This window comes from Polyodon spathula, chromosome 1, assembly GCF_017654505.1.
Source record: "Polyodon spathula isolate WHYD16114869_AA chromosome 1, ASM1765450v1, whole genome shotgun sequence".
In the NCBI taxonomy this organism is placed as follows: Eukaryota; Metazoa; Chordata; class Actinopteri; order Acipenseriformes; family Polyodontidae; genus Polyodon; species Polyodon spathula.
The window spans coordinates 53448607-53470799 of record NC_054534.1 but is presented as its reverse complement, the minus strand read 5'-3'; the positions used below and the strand labels follow the sequence as shown (position 1 = coordinate 53470799).

Sequence of the window (22193 nt, the reverse complement as noted above, 5' to 3'; positions counted from 1 at the left end):
ATACTGGTTCAACTTTGTATCCAACACATAGTGTAAAGACCATTATATATTATATATATATAATATATATATATAATATATATATATATTATATATATATATATAGATATATATATATAGTATATATATCCATTTCATGCTAACATGTTTACTCTACAAATAAAATTCTTTTTAAAACTAAAAATGTGTTATTTTTTTAAGCAAATTGCTGTTGATTTGGATACACATATTCAGTATTCCTGTATTGAAGCCATCTCTTCAAGTAAATGCCATTGTATCCCATTATCAAAGTACTGCACCTAATGATACACAGGACTGAAGTTTTGATGTGTCAAAGTATCAAACTACCCTAAGCTTCATTGTTGATATCTCCAAGAACATGTTAAGTGTTTGTGCTTATAGCACTTACTTGTATGCTGTGTTGTATTGTCTTCTGCAGTAAAGGGTTTAATGTGTTCTGTGACAATTCAAGATTACTGTGAACCTTTTTTCAAACACTGTTTGGCATGTGAGATTACTGTACAGATGGAGCCGTGTGCATTCTAGATGACTAAAGATATTTACAGAGTGACCAAACTTTCTTTAAAGGGAACTTCCTCCACAAAATGACACATACAAATTTAAAATGATTTATTTGTAAAACAAAGTGTATATAGAAACAAAGGCACTTGCATAATCTCAATATAAGTCCTGCAAGTGTATTAAGGTGAACATCATTATTATTCTTCAACTAACACTTTTATTTATATGCAAAATATCTGGCTTCAAACTTGAATATTGTCTCTTGAGCTACCAGTTACTCCCATACTCCACAAACAGTTTAATTTGAAAAGTACTACCTCCCTTAATTAAATTGATAACATTCTTTCACAGACCTCATCCCAATGTATTTTTAGTCTTATTAAATTACCCCTGGTGGACTATTCCAGTGAGATTAATGAGATAAATGGAGGCAGTATATAGCTGCTGCTTCTGTGTAGAACATTCAAATAAACACCTTTTATTTTAATGCTAAATTCCAAATTGACATTTTGCTGCCTTAATGTGCTTGCATGTGTGTACTATACTACAGTAGCACTATTGGTGCTGTTGAAGTTTTCAATCAGTTTACTATAATGTGATGTACAATGTGTGTGTGTGTGTATAATATATATATATAAAAACAAAAAAAAACAATGGTATTTAAGCAAGGTGATATGAAGTCAGGTGTCCACTTTGCAGGGGTGCTTTGGAAACAAAAAGAAAAATATTCCCAACTGATTTGAAGGATGCCATCAAGATGTGTCGCTTTATGCAAATGTTGCCATTCTGATGTTTACGTTCTCGATGGGTGGATACTTCTATAAGGCAAATGGTGTCCATATAAAGCACTTAATGCAATTTCCCTTACTGGCATATTTATGATTAATGTTGATGGTAGTGCTAAATCTACCCTCCTTCAGCATAGTTTAATTTCACTGTAGTGATGCAATGTGAGAATCCAACTGACCTTTTACTCATGCAACATATACTCCATGAAGAGCAGAAGATTTGGTACAGCACATTATTGCTGAGCTCTACATCAGTACAAATAAGATTTTGGATCCTCATGCTTGTTTTTAAACCAAAACCTCTACATCAGATAAGAGAGAGTGGTACTGTAGCTCCCTTTAAGGGTTTCAGTTGATATGCACACATATACAAAATGTCTAGTAATCCAGCAGTTTTTTTTTTTTTTTTTTTTTTTTAATTGAGTAATTTACTTTATATAAAAAGTATTAAATATAGAATATAATTTCTTAAGGGATGGAACAGTAAACCGGTTTCCTGTGTGTTTTATTTGCTGTTACATCTCCAGGTCCTGTTGCAAAACAGCAGTGTTTCAGGGCTCTTCCTCATCCTGTCTGATTTCTTTTAAATCTTCCCTTCATTCTGTTTTCGTCTGTTTGATAAGTCTCAAAAGCACAAGAGGAACAATGAAGAAGGCAGAACTAATAATGAAACATATCTCTGCTCCAGCCCACCAATACACTGTAAATTTAAACAAAGAAAACATGCAATCAATATTTAGCCTTATAAAGACAAACATTTGAATGCAGGAACACCTGTTGCATTAGTACTGTACTACTCAGTATTGTGTTCCCCAGTATCCTGGAAACATTTTCTCAATACCACATTTATACCATGCTTTTTGTTTAGAAAGTGTTAACGAAAGTTCCTCCATGCAATTACTAAAAAGTGTATTTTTTAAAACTTTTTGAATAGTCTGGTTTTCTGAGGTTAACAAGAAACTGCTCAATTTTGAAGCAAAAAAAAAAAAAAGGGGCTTTGTTTGCTAATTTATTTTACACCCATTAGTGCCCAGTCCAGTCCTTATTTTTTATTGTAACTGTTACAGAAATATAAAATAATTCAAGACTTACAACCCAAAAAAGAAGTAAACCTGTTCTCTAGGCTAAGCTGGACCAACAAACACAATTAATTCACCTGCAAGTAGAAATCTGGACTTCAGAAATGAATACTAACTACATTAACTGACAGATCTCTAAGCATATCTTTATGTTCCCATACCAGTTGATGCTATAATCGGTCCTAAAGCTCGTGCAAGAGCGCCCAGACTGCGAAGAATCCCCATCACAGTCCCCTTCTGACTAGCAGACCCTAGATGAGGAAAAGATTTAGTTGGCTACACAGAAAAAATCAGTTTTCCAACTGTGAGCCATTCAGGTATAACTTGTCATTTAGCAGTCCATACTTTCAATTTTAATGTGGTACACATAGCTGACAAATAAAACCCATGAAAACGATAGATGCAAATATTCCACCCAGTCATTCACATGCCTTGCTTAATTGTAAAATCTATAGGCAAAAGCATGCACTGTATACATAGATTTTAGAAAGTCCATAGCTTGGTAACAATACCATGTGTGTCTATTATTGTAATACTTTTGCTTCATGGCCTATATTATTTGCTTGTTAACTTATGTAATTATAACGTAAGCTTTACGAGTGGCGTACAAACAGTAAATTTGTACAATACATGTAGGTAACTTACCATATGCAGACACCAGTGTGGACAGGCATGGCACAACAGTAGCAGCAGCTGTAATTAAATCATTTAACAAATTAAAAAAAACTACCGTTAAAGCTGCAAACATACTGTAAGCCAGCTGAAGTTAATGCTAGAATGTCAGTAGATGCTGTTCACCTTTCACCAAATAAAAAGAAATCATCTCTAGACATCTAAACACCCATACTAAGTTTGAAGCTGTAGTTATCCCAACCGAAGGCAAGCAGGTAAGCCTTGCCATAACTTTTAATTTATGTTACCACATTTAAATTATTAAGGGATGTTAAGATGAACCATTTACATGCAGCAAAGTGTATGATGAGCTCCTCAAAATGCCTCTGGTTTACTGCTGGGTCTGCCAATGCTTTTTCATTGTACAAAAAAAAAAAAATTGGTTTAGATTTGGTTTTATATTCTGTTGTTTTCACTTCGGCTTCGGTTCGGGAAAATCATAACTATTGCACCCCTATACCCAAGAAAATGTATTGTCTTTGAAGTCTACTTCAAAAGAGTTACATAGCTCAATAGCCATCTGTTGGACAGCCCTGATAAGCTTACACCTTACATGTGAAATACTATGTGTGAAATTCCCACAGTTGCATCCTGTTCCTGTCTGATAGCAAGAAATTGTTATCTATTAGGACTGCACAATATAGTGTTGAAAGATAGCTTGTACTTTTGTCTTCAACACTAAAGTGTTACTTTAATTTTGTAATGTATCTTACATTAATTAAACTCCAGCAACAGAATTAATGGGCAAATTGAATCTTTCCAAAATACGCCCTTCATGGGCTTGTTGGTTAAGGCACATTCACCCTGTGGAATATACACTGTATTCCATGACAATTCTTGAAGAGTCCACAATTTCTAACCAGATTTTAGTATGATATGTAAAATGTATTTTACTAAAGGTAAGCTTTACAATGGAAAACTATTGCCACAAGGGTTGAAAATGTGTCATATTTAGACATATCATCCATTGGAGATCACTTTAAAAAAAAAAAAAGTTTTTATAAACAATAAAATTGGAAAGTGTATCTTGCACTCTTTTCTATGCTGTACTTCCTTTGAAACAGCGCATACAAGTTGCTTTTGGGAGTTTAAGTCCTTGTAGGAAAAATAATTCTGATGTGTCTTTTTTTTATAAAATGACTTTTCCTGAGCGCATTTTTAAATATATACCGTATTCCTTCAAATATAAGATGTCCTTGAATTTAAGACGCAACCCAAATTTCACACCCTCAAATTGAGGAGAAAAAAAATCAAATAAAGATACATTTACAAACATACATGTACTCATATAAGAAAATGACGTATGGAGGCAGTTTGAAGCCACCTGCTGTCACACAGAGCATTACAGTTACACGCTGCATCTCATTTCCATTTCTGATTACTCACACGTTTTTCTCCCTTTTTTGTGAACTGTGGTACTGCTTGGCAACTAGAAAAATACGGGGGTTGGATTAGAATTGAGCTTAATAACGAAACACTGCTGTTGTGGTAAACAGGAAGGCTTGCCTGTATCTGAGCTGACCGGCAGGTTGGCTGATTGGCTGGGGGGCTTGCCCAGGGAGCCTACACTTGCTTAAAGCAGCAGCGCCACGGCCATAGCTACAAATACGGATGCTGAGTGAAAGCTTGCTTTGTTTAGATCGAGGAGGAGGGCGTCCGCTCTGCAGGATAACTACTACAGAACCAGTCAGTCACGTTGCTGTTTGTGTACTTGGGCAGTCACATCTTTTGTTGGCAATTTTAATACATGCATCACTATGCTCGAATTTAAGATGCAGGCCATTTTTTTTTGAGAAAAAAAAATGGTTAAAAAAACAGTGTCTTAAATTTGAAGGAATATGTTATATCTTCATGAAAAAACAACAACATTCCAAACGTCTGCCATTTATTTTCTTTAAAGTAACTCAAACTCCCAGAAGCTAGACACACTGGCTCGCATGCAAGTACCAATCAGTGCTTTTCCTATGACTGTTTTCAATGGCAACTTAATTCCTTCATGTGACTTTAGGAAATTCACTGGATGTGCAGCACTGAAGTATCTGCAATGATAAATGTTTTCTCCAGCTTCAAATAAATGACCATTAAAAAATAAAATTCAGCTTTATCATGTGTGATAAAGGTAAATCTGAGACCTACGAAATTATAGCAATATATATATTAGGTACAATTTACTGACATTATTTTGTTAGCTTCATAGACTTCAAAGTACAAAATAACAGAATGTGTGACCCTTACCAAATGAGTAAAGTAACAGCCCACTGTACAGCATAGTCACATTCCAAGCCAAACCAACCAGAACGAAAGCTGGGATCAAAAGGATTATGGCCTAAAAGACATAATTTTAGGTTGAGCTACTATATGTTTTCTTGTTTTAAAAATCATGACTAGAAACCTAGGCTAGGTTTTTTTCAAAAGTCCTTGTATTCACCCTCTTGACGGTTTTAATATGACTTCCTGGTTTGATTCTTCGGGCATAACCTCCTTGGATGACAGCCATTGTAATTCCAATGAAGAAAAACATCTTTCCCTGCTGCATGCTGCAACAGGAGACATATAACCAGTTTAAATGTGGTTTCCCAGAATTATTTGGGGTTTGTCCTATGTCAGGGTTCATACATTTTTTCAACATCAAAATTCCATACTTTTTCCAGACTTTCATTTGTTTTTCCCAGACTTGTGTTTTAGTCAGTTTTTACTAGTTTTCGATAGTTATCCACATAGGCGGGCAGCCGCAGAGCATTATAGCTGTTTGATCTAGAGCAGAAGTTGCTCCTGGTTTTCTAAGAGTATTTGTCAGAATCTGGAGGTGCATATATATCTAGCAACAGATAATGTCGGTATGCAAAAGAGAAGTAAGATACAATCTAAGAAATGTCAAATATCTGACAATATAAAAATGTGTATACTGCAAGTATACTTGTGCCAAAATAGTATAGTATAATGGTACCAATTATATACTAAAACCAGAAAATTTTGGCACAAGTATACTTGCAGTATACCACTTATTTTGTAAGGGATGATATTGGATTCTGATCAAAACTTCTTTATACCCTCTGTTAGATGTTGAACACTCCTCCATCCTTTTGCACTCGCAAAATGTTATCATTTTGTTAGGCGATTTTAACATTCATCTCTCTGCTGGCTTCCTCCCACTTCTTGATTCTTTTTCTCTCTAACTCTTCCCCTCGCCACCCACACAAAGCTGGCCGCCAGCTGGACCCGATTTCCTCCAGAAACTGCTCTCCTCCTTCCCCTACTATTACCCCTCTCCTCCTCACTCCATTTCACTTCTTCTACCCTCTCGCCCTTCCCCCTTTTATCACCATAATCTCTGCTCCCTTTCCCCAACCTCCTTTACTTCCTCTGCTCTTTCCATTTTTCCCCCTATTGACTCATTCTCTTGCTCGCAAAACACCCAGCCCTGGCTATCTACATTCCACTCATCCCGTAATGACCTGTACACTGCTGAATGGAGATGGAAGAAATCCAAGCAACCCTGTGATTTAGACCACAACAGCTCCCTCCTTTCTTCTCAACAGCTGTTACCTCTACCAGACACTCCTACTATCAATCATCCCGCTGACTTTTCTCCACCTTTTCCTCCCTGCTCAAATTCCCCCCAATCCTCATCCTTTACACTTTGCCTCCTTCTTCTGCTGCATTCTCCAGACCATTTTCTCCCTCTCCCTCCCCAACTGAACACACCTCATCTTCCTGCTCGCATTAAATTCAAGACCCTTGTTCTTGCCTACCGCTTTCTTCACCACACTGCCCCCTCCTACCTCCAATCCTTCGTGTCTCCCTACATTCCCCTCTCTATCTTCTCCACTCATCCTCTACTGGCCGACTGGTCATGCCTTCCCTCCACTCTCCATCCTCCCATGCCAGCTCCTTCTCCTCCCTAGCCCCTCTGTGGTGGAACCAGCTACCACGGAACATCAGGATTGCTCTGCCTCTCGCTGCATTCCGCTGCCTCTTCAAGACCCACCTGTGTAGACTACACTTATAGATCTCTTTATCTACTCCTCTTAATATGCACTGGACTTTTTTATTGTATCACACAGTTAGTCCCAGAAATGCACTATAAGGTTGGTTAAAACATTTGAAACAATATGTATCTCACATTTTAAATGGTGTTTTCCTCACATTATTGACCACATATGTACCTCCCTGTTGCATATCATTGTCCAACACAACAGGCTTGACAACAGGTGCTTCCGTATCAAAGACTGACTTGCCTACTATTGCTGAAAAAAATGACAGGTAGTAATAATTGAGGAAACAGTCACCTTGCAAACTTGCCATATCAATCCCTCTTTCTAGTTTCAACCTAAACTGAACACTGTAAAGAGTACCTGCTAAAGTGGAAGCGCTGATGAGTGAGGAAGCTCAGTGTGTACTCCAGTCCAGAGAACAGAAACAGGTAGAAAAAGTAGACCAAGCCCAGTACTTTAAGGTTATGCATACCTAAGCAACACAGGAGAAAGAATGTGTATGTCAGATGTGCTCACAGTGTTCGATACTAATTCAGCGATGAAAATAAAACTCTTATTGTGAAGCAGTTTCAGCCATTCCAGTTTTTAATACATGCTTGATTAGCCACAGTGTACAAGTAACACACTCAGGGATATCTTATTAAATTTGTAGTAAAAACAGGAATGGATCGAACTGCTATATGAAAATATATAATATAATAATAATAATAATAATAATAATAATAATAATAATAATAATAATAATAATAATAATAATAAATTAAACAATGATGTCTAACTACTCTTAACTAATGATCACTGGTACTTACTTTCTTTTGAAGGAGAATCATTTCTTCTAGTAATAGCAGAGAACTGAAACAGTGCCACTGGGCTGAGCAAGTCAACCGATTCCTGTAACCCAGAATTCACTGATGAAATCTGAGAAACAACAGAGATTTAAGCTTCTGTTAGATTACATGAGGAATTCCATGAAGTGTTGGATAGCGTCACTAGACTTCTTGTATGGGTTGAATACGTTTCTTGGAAGCTGTTTCACTGCTTTTCAGTAAAGGAGATGGATCAATTGTTTGGAAGCAGGCCTTTGATCTAAATAGATATAATTTGTCAGACGATCCTAACTGTGTGACCTTGCATGAATCTACTTTTAGCTCAGTCTCGGAAATGCATAGGCTGAACTCAAAATTACAAACTTTTAAGGGAAAGGTGGAATTTATTCAAACTATTTAATTCATGTTCTGCTTACTGTGCATAATATAATTCAACAAGCATTTTTGTTTTGCGAGTCCAAAGTGCCATATACATATTCCAGCATGCCCAGCTATTGGATAGATGTATTAATATACCTTTGTTTTTCCCATGCTGACATAATACAAATCAATGGGATCTCAACTTTAATATGCTAATGTTTAACTAGCACAATGCATGCAGCATAGTAAAGCTATTTAGGATCTACCTACTCAAGGTCCTGATGGGCACAGACCAGTATGGATTGCAGACTGGGCTTGGGTTTAGCGGGTGAGTCATAATTAGGCTTGCTACTATTTGATTTTTATTTTTTGGCCAAATTGACGATTAATATCGACATTTATTTTAGAAAGAATTTACCTTTTTTTTCAATGTTTATTTTTCCATTCAAGCAGAGAATGGGTGAAATCGACATTTATGCTTAAAAAACCCAGACTTTTTATACCACTGAAAAACGTCTTATTTATCGAAACCCCTTTACCATATTCAACATACAACAAACCATGGTTACCAACATTCTAATTGAAATAACTTTTGCTCACAGCAGAGCTATAATTGTACAGATATAAAACCTACACACATTTAAAAATGGTCTCAAACCATAGAAAACGCAGCTTACAAAAGTGAATTACACAGACTTTTATAGCATATATTTACGAGTAAAAAAAACATGCACAGACTTCAGAAGAGACTTCAGCCATCGGCCAGGGTATTGTGCACAATATTCATTAAGGGTTTTTCCTCTTGCGCCCCAGTTTTCAAATCAAACTAGTAACTGTAACTGTCACCGTATACTTATAGCAAAAGCTTACCTACACCTTAACCTGCTAATTTCAAAGTAGGTGTTTTGAATGACAGGCGCTGTAGCTAGCAAATGAAAGTGCACAATCGGTGCAGGTCATGATGACTGACAGTCATTTAAGCGAATGAGAGCACTATAGCGCTGCTTCAGTCAACGAGATCTGTCAGAAGACAGTGAAATGATAGTGACAGTGAAACTACAGCACTAACAGACCACTGAGATGATTGACAGCGACCCTAGCCAATCAGAGCGGAAAGGTGACGGGCCAGACAGTAAGTATAAAAACTACACAAACTAGAGATGATTTCTAAAGAGATTATTTTTGGTAAGAACATAAATAATACTGAGTGGTTTTACTGATGTTTATCCTATATAAATTTATTTCAGGCAAACTCATATTTTTGGGAATTCAATGTTTAAGGAGCTTTACCAATTAATATTGAAAAGTAGCAAGCCTAGTTATAATACTCCCATGGTCTATAAAGAAGAGGCTTCCACTAACAGCACTAGAACATGTGACATTTTGTGTTACATCATTAAAGATCATTACATGTTATTCGTTTCCAGTAACTCACTCTGTTTTCTTTGTGAAGCGTCTCTGGAAGCATTAGGAAGATGAATAATAAGTCAACAGTAGAAAACATTAGGCCCAACAGTGCTGGGCTGAGGTAAAATATCTCCCCCTTGGCTGTGTTCACAGCAAAGTATGCACCAATCATTGGGCCAACGGTGAAACCAAGTGAGAAGGCAACACCAATCATGGCCTTAAAAAAAAAAAAAAAAAAAAAAAAAAAAAGCATGTTAGGTTTGAGTATAATTCAAGGGCAGAGGCAAAGTGCAGTATACTGCGGTTATCATACAATAGTCAGCAAAGAGACTCCACTAGGACCCAGAGAAAAACACAAATCAACCGAGGTAGAGTTGGTGCACACTGCATTATGAGCGATCTCAAGCAGAGAGGAGAAAGCCAACCCCACACTGACTGTTAAAGAACTGTTTCTACTAGTTTTTTTTTTCTTCTTTTCAAATTCTCAACAGTGGTACCATTTCTGATGTCTATTCTATACTGTATTGCTTCAGTTTATACTATATGTATCAAGGTGCAATACCAGGGTAAATGTGATGAGTACTTAACATACTATAAAAATAGTATACTTGAAGAGCACAAGCCAACAGATATTTTCATTCAACATTTGGGAATTGGTTACATAACTCTGGCATTACACTTACCTTGAATTACCTTACCCTAATAACTGGTTGTAAGCATTAACAGTATCATACTTCAAGCATTTACGATTAGGAAAATGGTCACAGACTAGACAGGAACAACAGATGACTCAAAAGTGCACAAACTAATAATTTGACAATAATAGTAAAAAAATCATTTTGTAGGTGGGGTGGGTCCCTGTAAAACTGATTAAAGTCCATATTTTCTAGAACTACTTCCCGTCTGTTCAAAGGGAGGTGTCTTATGTCTTTTATTCAGTAATCTGGCTTGGGTCCCTGCTAAATTAAATTCCTTACATTTCGTTTTGTTGTTGCCATGTTTTGGGGCAGTCACTAGCAAAATCATGGGTTGACAGGTTGCTTGAGGCAAGGCTCTGGAAGCGATCAAGGAACATGGTCTTTACAATATGTTTCTATGGTAATTTATCACTGTACAACCCTAAGAAAAGCAAGAGTGTGGTTATTCCACACAGACCTACTTGTTCACGTATAGTAAAGTTTTTAGTCTTACCATTCCTTTATTTCGCATTTTGGGGCATGGCAGGTCAGCAATGATAGCTGTGCAAAGACTGACGTTCCCTTTGCATATTCCTCCAACCACTCTCGAGAGAAGGAAGACACTGAAGTTCCAGGAAACAGCCCAGAGTGCATAAGAAGCCATTAACCCCATCTGCAATCACATAACAACTGTACAGTAGTATAGCCAGGACTTCCTGCCAGGACACAAATACCCAGTTTACATGGTCACATTAATCGATCCAGCTTTACATTACCCAGAGAATAATCAATGGTGAATGCAGTAAGAATGTACAGCCTGAGTGTGTTATATGCTTATAAAATGTCTTAATGTCAAAAAATCGAATTATTGTAAACAAATAACAAAATACAAGAAACAGAAGAGACCATAACTAATTATATGTCTGTACTGAAATACTAATATATCAGTGGAATAGCCTATCAGATCAAGTAGCTGGAAGTCATTTTATACCAAGTGGGTTACAAATGTTATGTTTTTATGAGTTTGTATTTAGTAAAAGTAAAAATGAATAGATAATGTTTCCTTCATAACATTTCAACATTTCCACTCTTCCTATGTTTCAAATGTTTATATATATATATATATATATATATATATATAATTTTTGTAAATAACCAAGTATACAATGTGCAAAAGGCACAACACACAATTATTATTTATTTATTCAAATAGCTTGGTACAGTAGGAGTCTATTTTACTAATCTAAGCAATGATACATCTAAACGATGCCACTCTTCAACTCCCGCTGACCTTTTGATACAGTAAATTATCCCTAAGGGAAAACATAAGCACAAATAATACAGCATTTGGATCTTCAACTGTAAACCATTATGGCCACGACACACAAGGCAATTATTTAGCTTGTGTGTTCATGCTGCAAGCAATCAATTTGTCGCGTGTAAACCTACTGTATCATTTGTCTCATGACATATTTCATTTTGTGCATGCAAAAAAAGCAAGCGATACTTGCTTTCCACAAACAAGACACTTGTTTACTTGTGTAGTTTACCAAGCAACCCATCATCATGTTTGTAACCAAAAATAATTGCTGGTGAAATCACATGACAGACAGACAGTGAAACAAGATCTATAAGCCTACTGTTGAAATCATCATTAATGGTCTTCGTCCAAAATAGTCAGAAGCAGCTCCAGTGAGAGGGGAGGAGAGGAACTGCAGCAGAGAGAACAAGGAGCCAATCAGACCTTGTGTATATAAGAAACAAAAAAACATACATGAACAACAGCACACACTAAATTGACAATCCTGGTTTGTAAATACTGAACTAAAAGGCACTTTTTTATTTGAGCAGCTAGCTCAATCTACTAGTTATTCACAGTCTGTCAATATATATCCATTGGTCCCGTTGCCACCAGACCATGTGATCTACAGCACAGAAAGCACAGTGCCAGAAAACAACAATATAATAAGTAACATTGTACTGTACTTGAAAAAGCTCTAGATTCCAAATTAACAATTATTTTCATCACAGTTAATAAGGGACCACAGAAATGGTTGTTCATGCTAAAATAAGTAAGACAATAGAATTTAAAAGATTTATGATGCATGGAATTTTTTAATGCCACAAAAGTTGAACACTTCAAGGATGAAATTACATAACTCAGCTGTTTCGCAATCTACTGTACTGTATTGTTAAATAATCCTCACACCCTAGTCCCCTACCTATCTCACCTTACCTCCAAAGAGAACACTGTTGTATTTTCTTTCAACAGGGACCCCTATCATTTCACCAAACCAGTCCACGATGCTCTGTAGTGACTGATATACACCATCCTGCCAAAAGCAAACAATCCTGTTTAGTTATTTATCCTACTTAAGCTCAAACAATCCTGTGCTAGTACTGCATAACCTTTATCCGAAAAGCAAATTACTGTACACCACACTCGGGTAACGGATGCCCTGAAAGATCAAATTACTGTACACCACACTCGGGTAACGGAGGTCCTGACAGATAAAATATTTGGATTGCTAACAAATAAAAAATAATCTAAACCAGTATTTTCTTAAATATCCAATAGGGTTTATATTAACCAATTACATGTCTTTTAAAACAAAATGATGTCTGAATTAGAAAAACAATGAGTAATTAAGGTTTTATCAGCTCAATTAAGAGGATAATAAAAATCAGTTGTTTAAATAATTAGGTAGATCTTCAGGGGTGAGTTTGCGAGGCTCCACCCTATATAAAGATCAGAAACTTTGTGAGTTTGGTCTTCACCATACAGGTGTGTGGAAACACGTCATACCACGATCAAAAGAAATCTCTGTGGACCTCAGAAAAACAGTTATTGATGCTCATCTGCCTAGAAAGGGTTACAAAACTATTTCTAAAGATTTGGGGCTCCACCAATCCACTGTCACACAGATCTACAAAAGTTCAAGACCACAGTCACTCTACACAGGAACGGTCGTCCTACCAAAATCTCTCCAAGAACAAACTGGAAAATCATCAAGGAAGTCACAAAGAACCCCAGAGTAACATCCAAGGATCTGCAGGCCACTCTCGCCTTGGCTAATGTGAGTGCACATGACTCAACTATCAGAAAAAATGCTGAACAAGAACGGTGTTCATGGAAGGACAGCAAGGGGAAAACCACTGCTCTCTAAAAAGAACACTGCTGCCTGTCTGAAGTTCACCAAAGAGCACATAGATGATAAACAAGACTTCTGGTGCAATGTTCTCTGGACATACTAGTCAAAGGTAAAACGTTTTGGCCTCAATGAGAAACTTTATGTTTAGCGCGAACCAAGACTGCATTCGAACAGAAGAATCTCAGTGTGATGGTTTGAGGCTGCTTTGCTGCCTCAGGACCTGGACGGCTAGCCATCATTGACACAACCATGAATTCTGCACTGTATCAGAAGATTCTAGAGGAGAATGTCAGGCCATCCGTCCGTGAGCTGAAGCTGAACCAAAAGTGGGTCATGCAGCAAGACAATGATCCTAAACATATAAGCAGATCTACAAAAGAATGGCTGCAGAAGAAGAAATTCCGTGTTTTAGAATGATCTAGTCAAAGTCCGGACCTAAACCCCATCGAAATGTTGTGGCAGGAGCTGAAGCGAGCTGTCCATGCAAGGAAGCCCTCAAATGTCACAGCTGAAGCAGTTCTGTAAGGAGGAATGGGCCAAAATTCCTCAAAATTAATGTGAGAGACTGATCAACAGTTACAGGAAACTCTTAGTTGAAGTCATTGCTGCTCAAGGGAGTGCCAACAGTTACTGAATCTAAAGGTTCACATACTTTTTCACACATGGATACTGAATGTTGAATCATTTGTGGATAAATAAATGTTGAAAAAGTAACATGTTTTTCTGTCATTTGTTTAATGAGATTAACTTTATCTATTATTAGGATTTAGCTTAAGGTCTAACAACATTTTAGGTTTGAAATATGTGAAAATCCTAAGGGGTTCACAAACTTTTTTCTGGGCACTGTATTATGATTGATAAAAAAAAAAAAATATATATATATATATATATATATATATATATATATATATACACACACACACACACACACACACACACACACACACACACACACACCCTCCCCACTTATAGTCTGGAGCTGCTACTGTTATACATGCCTATAAAAAGTCTACACCCCCTTTCAAAATTTTCACCTTTTGTTGCCTTATAGCCTGGAATTAAAATGCATTAAAATTGTTTTATTTTTTCTTTCCATTTATCAACACAACCTGCCCCACAACTTCCAAGTGAAAAAAATATTCTAGAAACTTGCAGAAAATGAATTAAAAATAAAAACTGAAATAGCTTGGTTAGATAAGTGTCCACCCCCCTTGTAATAGCAATTCTAACTTAGCTCAGGTGTAACCAATCGTCTTCAAAATCACACACCAAGTTAATTGGCCTCCACCTGTGTTACACTGTAGTGATTCACATGATTTCAGGATAAGTTCAGCAGTTTCTGTAGGTTCCCTCTGCTGGGTAGTGCATTTCAAAAGCAAAGACTCAACCATGAGCACCAAGGAGCTATCAAAAGAATTCAGGGACAAAGTTGTTGAAAGGCACAGATCAGGGGATGGGTATAAAAAAATATCAAAGGCCTTGAATATCCCTTGGAGCAGGTCAAGACGATTATAAAGAAGTGTAAGGTGTATGGAACCACCAAGACCCTGCCTAGATCAGGCTATCCCTCCAAACTGCATGACCGAGTAAGATGGAGACTGATTAGACAGGCTACCAAGAGGTCAATGGCAACTTTGCAAGAGCTACAGGCTTTTATAGCCAAGACTGGTCAAACTGTGCATGTGACAAAACCAATATCCAAAGCACTCCACAAATCTGGCTTGTATGGTAGGGTGTCAAGAAAGAAGCCATTACTCAAGAAAGCCCACCTTGAATCCTGTTTGAAGTATGCAAAAAAACACAAGAGATTCTGTAGCCATGTGGCAAAAAGTTTTGTGGTCTGACAAAACTAAAATTGAACTTTTTAGCCTAAATGCAAAGCATTATGTTTGGCACAAACCCAACAAAGCGCATCACCCAAAGAACACCATCCCTACTGGGGATGGGGATGTTTCTCACCGGCAGGGACTGGGCCACTTGTCAGGATAGAAGGGAAAATGAATGGAGCAAAGTACAGAGAAGGCCTTGAGGAAAACCTGCTGCTCTCTGCAGGAAAGCTGAAACTGGGATGGAAGTTCACCTTTCAGCAAGACAACAACCCAAAGCACACAGCCAAAGCTACACTGGAGTGGCTAAGGAACAAAAAGGTAAATGTCTTTGAGTGGCCCAGTCAGAGCCCTGACCTAAATCCAATTGAAAAGTTGTGGCATGACTTGAAGATTGCTGTCCATCAATGCTCCCTAAGGAACTTGACAGAGCTTGAACAGTTTTCTAAAGAAGCATGGTCAAATATTTAAATCTAGGTGTGCAAAGTTGGTATAGAGACCTATCCCAACAGACTCACAGCTGTAATTGCTGCCAAAGCTGCTTACACCAAGTATTAACTTAGGGGGGTGGAGACTTATCTAATAAAAACTTTTTTCCCCTTAACAGTGTAGAGTATGGTGTGTAGATAAGTGGAAAAAAAAAATCCTCACTTAAATGCATGAAACCCTGAGTCACTGACACAACAAAATGTGAAAAAGTTCAAAGGGGTGTAGACTTTCTATAGGCACTGTATATAAATGTTATTGCCATGTTATCAGTATATTTACTATATAAAAACACACACACACACACACACACACACACACACACACACACACACACACATATATATAATTATGGGGTTTAATCGATTAATGATTAATCATATAATCACATCTGTGGGCTTGAGTGATTGCAGAATAATTGATTAATTAACCTTGTGTACTTGAGTGCCTTATCAAACAGTGCGCGAAAAATAAATCTTGAAAAATAGCGGAGGGTACTTACTGGAAGATACATCCAATATTTCACAATATCTCAGAATGAAGAAAAAAAGACTGCAACTTGCAACATTTGCTCACCGGTGCTTACCTTTCACAGCAGGACTGCAAGTATCTCTGTTCTAAGTTGATTTTTCTTTCTATGCAACATATTTCTTTGAAACGGTATCAGAAAATTTGTATTGAAAAATGTATTTCTCTGATAAACTGGCTGGCTTAGTAATTCACCTACAGTGTACATATTGTATTGCTGTGAGGAGTGTTACATTTTAGGAAGAAGAAAGCTAAAGAAATGTCTTTCATTATTTTACTCAGTCAAAAAACGCAATTAATCAATGGTTAAAAAAATTGAAAACAAGATTGACTCAAAAAACAAATATGCCTTTAAACAATCGGACCCCCCCCATTTTTTATTTTGCTTTTGCACACCTTTTAACCCATCCTCCGCACCACTGATTAAAAAGAAAAAACAAATTAGTTATCCCCCTCTCCTCACCCCTAAAACTACATGTAAGTAAATATATAAAAGTATATTAAACATTAGCTGACATTATAGCATTGTATTTTATTTTGTATTACTGCACTTATATTTGCCTTTCAATACAATTTCATATCACTAGCAAACAGGCAAGATTAATCGATCCCTTAGATTGGATGATTAACCGACCAATAGAAAATGTCAAAATTAAAACCCCTATTTTGATTTTTTATGATTCTATTTTCCATATAAAGAGAAGAAGTAATTAATTTCCTCATTTATGCAATTTTTCATTTGATTTACACTCCCTTTGGTGTATAATGCAGGAATATATCAAATAAATAAATCTGAATTATAACAGATATATATTTGATTATATTTCATACATATACTGTAGTTACAATTCTGACCCTGCTACATAGTAAAGGTTCTTCTGAACATATTCTGGAACAAACTTATTTTACACATAACTATATTTAAAATATATGAAAAGCGGCCACAAATATTTAACATTTATATATTTTCAGGTATATCTTAACACATAACAGATATATGGGTGCTGCTTAAGGCTTCATTTTAACTTTTTTGAATTTCTAGAATAAAAAAAGTATGAGCAGAAAATGTACTGCTGAGAAGTTGGAAAAAAACAAAAACAACAAAACACAGTACTTACATTTGTCTTCCCATAGTCATCCAGAATTGAAGGAAGCAGCGGCAGAATAAGAGTGAATCCTAGCAGATCTATCAGGAGAGCCAGGAATACAACTATTATGACTCGAGAAGTGCCGCTGTCCATCTTGCGAGTGTTTTCTCCTGGACACTCCATCGCACTGTTCCCCACTGATTCAGTTTCTGACATATTTCAATGAAGCAGCTCCTACAACCACATAAAGCAAACATGCTGAGTCACCCCATATCCTGTCTTGTACACATCTTTGATCTTGAATACCAGACTTACCTTGCATACCAGGAAAGTCTGCATTTACAAAAAGAAAAAAAAAAACATGTTTGGTTTTCCACATCTTCATTAAATAATAGAAAATGGTGTGTAGGGTATACAGCATGTCTATATTATTCAAGTAAACTGTCTCACCTTATGCAGATGCAGAATTCCTTAATACTTAGTGAATATGACCCAATTTCAGTGTTTACCGTGACAGTATACAAAACGCTATGAAAATGAAATTCAAACAGGTTAATGGAATGTGTTGTGGTTTTACATGTGGGTAGAGTTTTGGGGCTCTAGAGACTTGTAGTGAAAGGTATTTAATACCAATATTACAGGTACAGCCGTACAGTCAGTGGCACTCTTATACCACAGCAGGAAGTGACTACACAAGGACAATAATCTGTTTGGTTTGCTATGAACACAGGAATATCAGCGTTTCACTGCAAACATCACATTTATAAGGCAGGGTTGATATTATTTTGATTCCATCGATTAACAGTACAAGCAAAACACTGACTGGCAATACATATTTCCTAACAAGTGCATTTAAAGTACTGCCAGCCTACACTGACCTCATCATTCAAGTTTTCATACTATTGCACTCCTCAAATCTGCTTGGCAGTTGCACGAATAAGAGCCCCTTAATAAATGCTATAGCCGGGATGCAGAACTAAGAGTCACTTAAAATGCAGCACTGGAAAACAGCCAACCTGGATGACCATTGAAAGGATGCTGGAATGCCAGTGATATCATTTACTAAAGGGGTTGACTAGGGCTAAGTTCCACCCGTGATTTACAGCCACTTTGAGTCCCTGACCTTAACAAGTGAATTTAATAAATTTCTATGCCGTATTCAAATCTGCCTATACCTGCCATAAACATGAAAAACATTCGACGCGGTGACTTATATAGTTTAACTCCTTATTTTTCTGGGGTATTATTCATAGCGAATATGTCCACCTTAGAAAACCCCATAGCCGGTGTGAGTCGAATAGAAAAATCTTCCACTCCGGACAAGCAGCGCCCCTTCAAAAAAAAGGAACATGGAATAAGGGCGATTTCCTGTGGGTAGCCCACCCATGGCTGTTTGAGAGTTACTTATATATATATATATATATATATATATATATATATATAGATATATATATATAATATACTATATATATATAGTATATATATATATATATATAAATATTCTAACTCAATGTATTGGGTTACAAACCTCAACTCGTCACCTCTCTATATATCATATATATATATATATATATATATATATATATATATATATATATATATATATATATATATATATATATATATGGTTCTTTGTTTATGTTACAAACTCTGGACAACGCATGGAACAAGTCACTTTTCAGCAATACAGTACAACACACGTTACACAGATGTATCCATCGGCTTCTCAATGAATTCACAGCAAAATGTATCAGAAAATTGATCACTGCTACTGTTACTGGTACAGTATTTGTCTTCATGCAAATACACTATTTTGTTGCGGCATTTACTGAATAAGCATCAATGTACGGTAATATTCTGACTGTTTTCTGAACTATACAGTTTTGGAATTATACTCACTCAAGATGTATTGAAGCATCAAACCTCCAAAGCCTTTTTAAAAGGAGTACGGGCAAAACATTAAATTGCTGTTAAAAACGCAAAACATTTGACCGTTTAGATTTTTTTTTTAATCATATATACCTGTATTGCCCAGCTGATTATACTGTGTGGAGTTCCTGCAGGCTTGATCAGCATAAATGCTCAGCACAAATTAATGTTTCATTCTTTTCATGTACTGTATAAACCCAAGACCAGGAAGGGGTTTCATATTTCACTTAGGACAAAAACTGGTGACGCATGCGGTGCGAGTACCAGGAAATAATTTCTTCTTTAGAAATTCAAATGTACGCTTGTTTTTTGTTGCCTGAGAAAAACATGGATGGCGGCTATGACATTAACACATCGAGAATTTTGCTGTTTGAAAAGCGTTGCTAGAGCCAAGGCCACAGCTTGCCAAACCCGTCCAAAGCGATGATGGAATATTAATTTTGTACTAGACTAGCTCGAAAGATGCCAGGAACGTAACCAAACCCACCCATCTGCCCTAAGTGAAATGATGGATGCATGATTTACATTTTGGATTTATCTTGCTCCGCCTCTTCAAAATACATACAGAGCATGTTGTTTCATAAAAGGACTTACCATTAAATAATTAAAATGCTAAAAAAAAAAAAAAAAAAAAAAAAAAAAAAAACTGCATTCTAGCAAATTTCATAACAAACCACCAAACTTATTTTCTGAAGGTTAGATTCCTTTAGAATTTTGTTAGCCACAGGCTTTTCCCATACTTGAACTGAAGCAATGTTCCACTTACATCTGTGAATTAAACAACACCATGTCCCTTAATTACTACTTATTGCAGCAGCAGACCAATATAAGTCATTAAAACTCCGCTGTAGCCAAAGCAAAGAACAATCTAGATGTAATCTGGAAGACTATCAGTAGAGGACGCTAACTCAATACTTTCTTGGTGACTTGATTACGGAAGCGATTGTCGTGGAATGTGACCCTTACCCTTCGACCTACAGAAACATACTGACTCTTGTAGTGGCAGCGTGGTAGTGTTTAGTTTTTTTTGTAAACCTATAATATATATATATATATATATATATATATTTTTTTAAAGAAAAAAATAATAATTCTGGATATTTTACTTTCAGTTTGTTTTTACGTATCACAGGTAAGTGTTATTTAGTTTTGATACAATCATAACTGGTGTATAGACTGTTCTCGTGTTTTATTTACTTGCAGTGCGGTGTGATTTAATTATATTGTGTCTGTCAGAGCATGTGGCATGATCGGGCTGCTGTAATTAAAGTAACTGCAACCAAAACCAAGCGTGTTGTATGTATAGCCGTTTGGCAAAACCTAAACGCAATTCATGTGTATAAGTTACAGTGTACCTGCACTATCTCGAACTCGTAGTATCACAATTTACCACGTTTTACGCCAGCCAAGTTAGACATTTTAATATGTGTACAGTATAAACCACAGTGCCTATTTACAGAAGCACGCTTTATGATGTCACTATTGACGCGATTTCATTTTCCTATTTGAAATTCCAGCAATGACTAGCACTGGTGTATACCTGTAGTTTGCTGTTTTTTCTTCTGTTGGGTGTCCTGGTTCAGAACATGCTGGCCGAGGAGCTGGTTAAGCTGACTTATATAAAAATATTGAAATGTATGTTCTGTAGTCTATCAAAAAAAAAAAAAAAAAAAAGCTATAACCCTATCTGGTTTCTTACGTTATGTACTTAATTGGTGCCCAGTAATTGTCAAAATATGTGTTCTATTTTCTAACTGTCCATCCATAAAATAAATAAACTTATTGGCAACATTATCACTGGTACCATCCCATTTTGCTATGTTTGTCCCTTTTTAAAAATAGATTTTTAAAGTTAATCTACTTCAAAACTGATGATTCCTGATGTGCTAAGCCTTCCTAAGTGGTTGGTCAATTTGTATATAAACAATTGAAGTAAAACACAAAAAAGCCCTGGTTATTATACTTTCTGAAGCCTGCTTTACTTAATGTTGTACATAACTTGGAAGTGCTGTGTTCATTAATGGTAGGTTTTTCATATACAGTAGTAAAGATGAAAAATGCTTGAATGGTATTGTAACATTCATATGTATTCCATTTTCAGAGTTCTGTCTCTCACTATGGGCAAGCCACAGAAGAAAAAGAACCTCTCTGACAAAGTGCGGAAAACAAAAACCACCACAGAAATTAAAAACAATCCATTTGAGGTGAAGATAAACAGGCAGAAGTTTGAAATTCTTGGACGAAAGTCGAAACATGACATAGGCCTGCCAGGGGTGTCGAGGTCTAAAGCCATAAAAAAGGTAAGAAACAGGTGCAGAGAAGATCCACCAGGTAATGAAACATTTCTGGGCTGGGGGAAAAATACTAAAATATTGTATTTGATTTATTTTTGCAATTTCTCTAAATCATTATACGCATGGTGTTTTTTTTTTGTATCTGACTGTATCGTGCTTTTTATTTCAGCGTAAAGAGACTCTTCTGAAGGAGTACAAACTAAAAGACAAGTCAAATAAGTTTATTGACAAGCGGTTTGGTGAATATGATACTAAAATGGCACCAGAAGACAAGATTTTGAAGAGGTTTGCTTTAGAAAGACAGGTATTTGTCATTTTTTTGCTATAATCAACCATCATAAAAATGTTAAGTACAATTGGACATTATTAAATTAATTTCTCAGGCTGATTGCTTTGATAGTTAAGCAACTGTTGTAGCTGGCTCCACTTTGAGTTCAAATGACAGACACAAACAAACACGGTCCAGGAAGAATCCCAATTAATATATATATATATATATATATATATATATATATATATATATATATATATATATAATCTAAGATATATATATATAATATATA

At 36.2% G+C, this 22193-nt stretch overlaps 2 protein-coding genes across 5 annotated transcripts in view; one reads left to right on the top strand and one right to left on the bottom strand.

Annotated features, from left to right (window-relative positions):
• Positions 1-594: 594 nt before the first annotated feature.
• mfsd10 (major facilitator superfamily domain containing 10) lies at positions 595-20429 on the bottom strand. 4 transcript variants are annotated; one of them, XM_041257253.1, is made up of 13 exons: positions 20103-20429; positions 17438-17641; positions 12564-12660; positions 11968-12071; positions 10842-11000; positions 9679-9867; positions 7866-7974; positions 7417-7528; positions 5490-5598; positions 5297-5387; positions 3035-3082; positions 2551-2640; positions 597-2010 (listed from the first exon to the last, which is right to left on the bottom strand). In XM_041257253.1, the coding sequence occupies exons 2-13, from the start codon at positions 17621-17623 to the stop codon at positions 1907-1909; spliced, it is 1398 nt and encodes a 465-aa protein (XP_041113187.1). In that variant the 5' UTR covers positions 17624-17641; positions 20103-20429; the 3' UTR covers positions 597-1906. The 4 variants fall into 4 exon arrangements, with proteins under 4 accessions (XP_041113204.1, XP_041113187.1, XP_041113177.1 ...); XM_041257243.1 differs by lacking the exon at positions 20103-20429 and adding an exon at positions 19430-19914; XM_041257260.1 differs by lacking the exon at positions 20103-20429 and adding an exon at positions 19307-19406.
• Positions 20430-20431: 2 nt separating this feature from the next.
• Positions 20432-22193, top strand: part of nop14 (NOP14 nucleolar protein homolog (yeast)) — a 44454-nt gene continuing 42692 nt past the window's right edge. Inside the window, exons 1-3 of the mRNA XM_041257232.1 lie at positions 20432-20468; positions 21438-21636; positions 21800-21934. Coding sequence (XP_041113166.1) covers positions 21454-21636; positions 21800-21934 — 318 coding nt within the window. The 5' untranslated portion in view covers positions 20432-20468; positions 21438-21453. The remainder of the gene's footprint in view (positions 20469-21437; positions 21637-21799; positions 21935-22193) is intronic.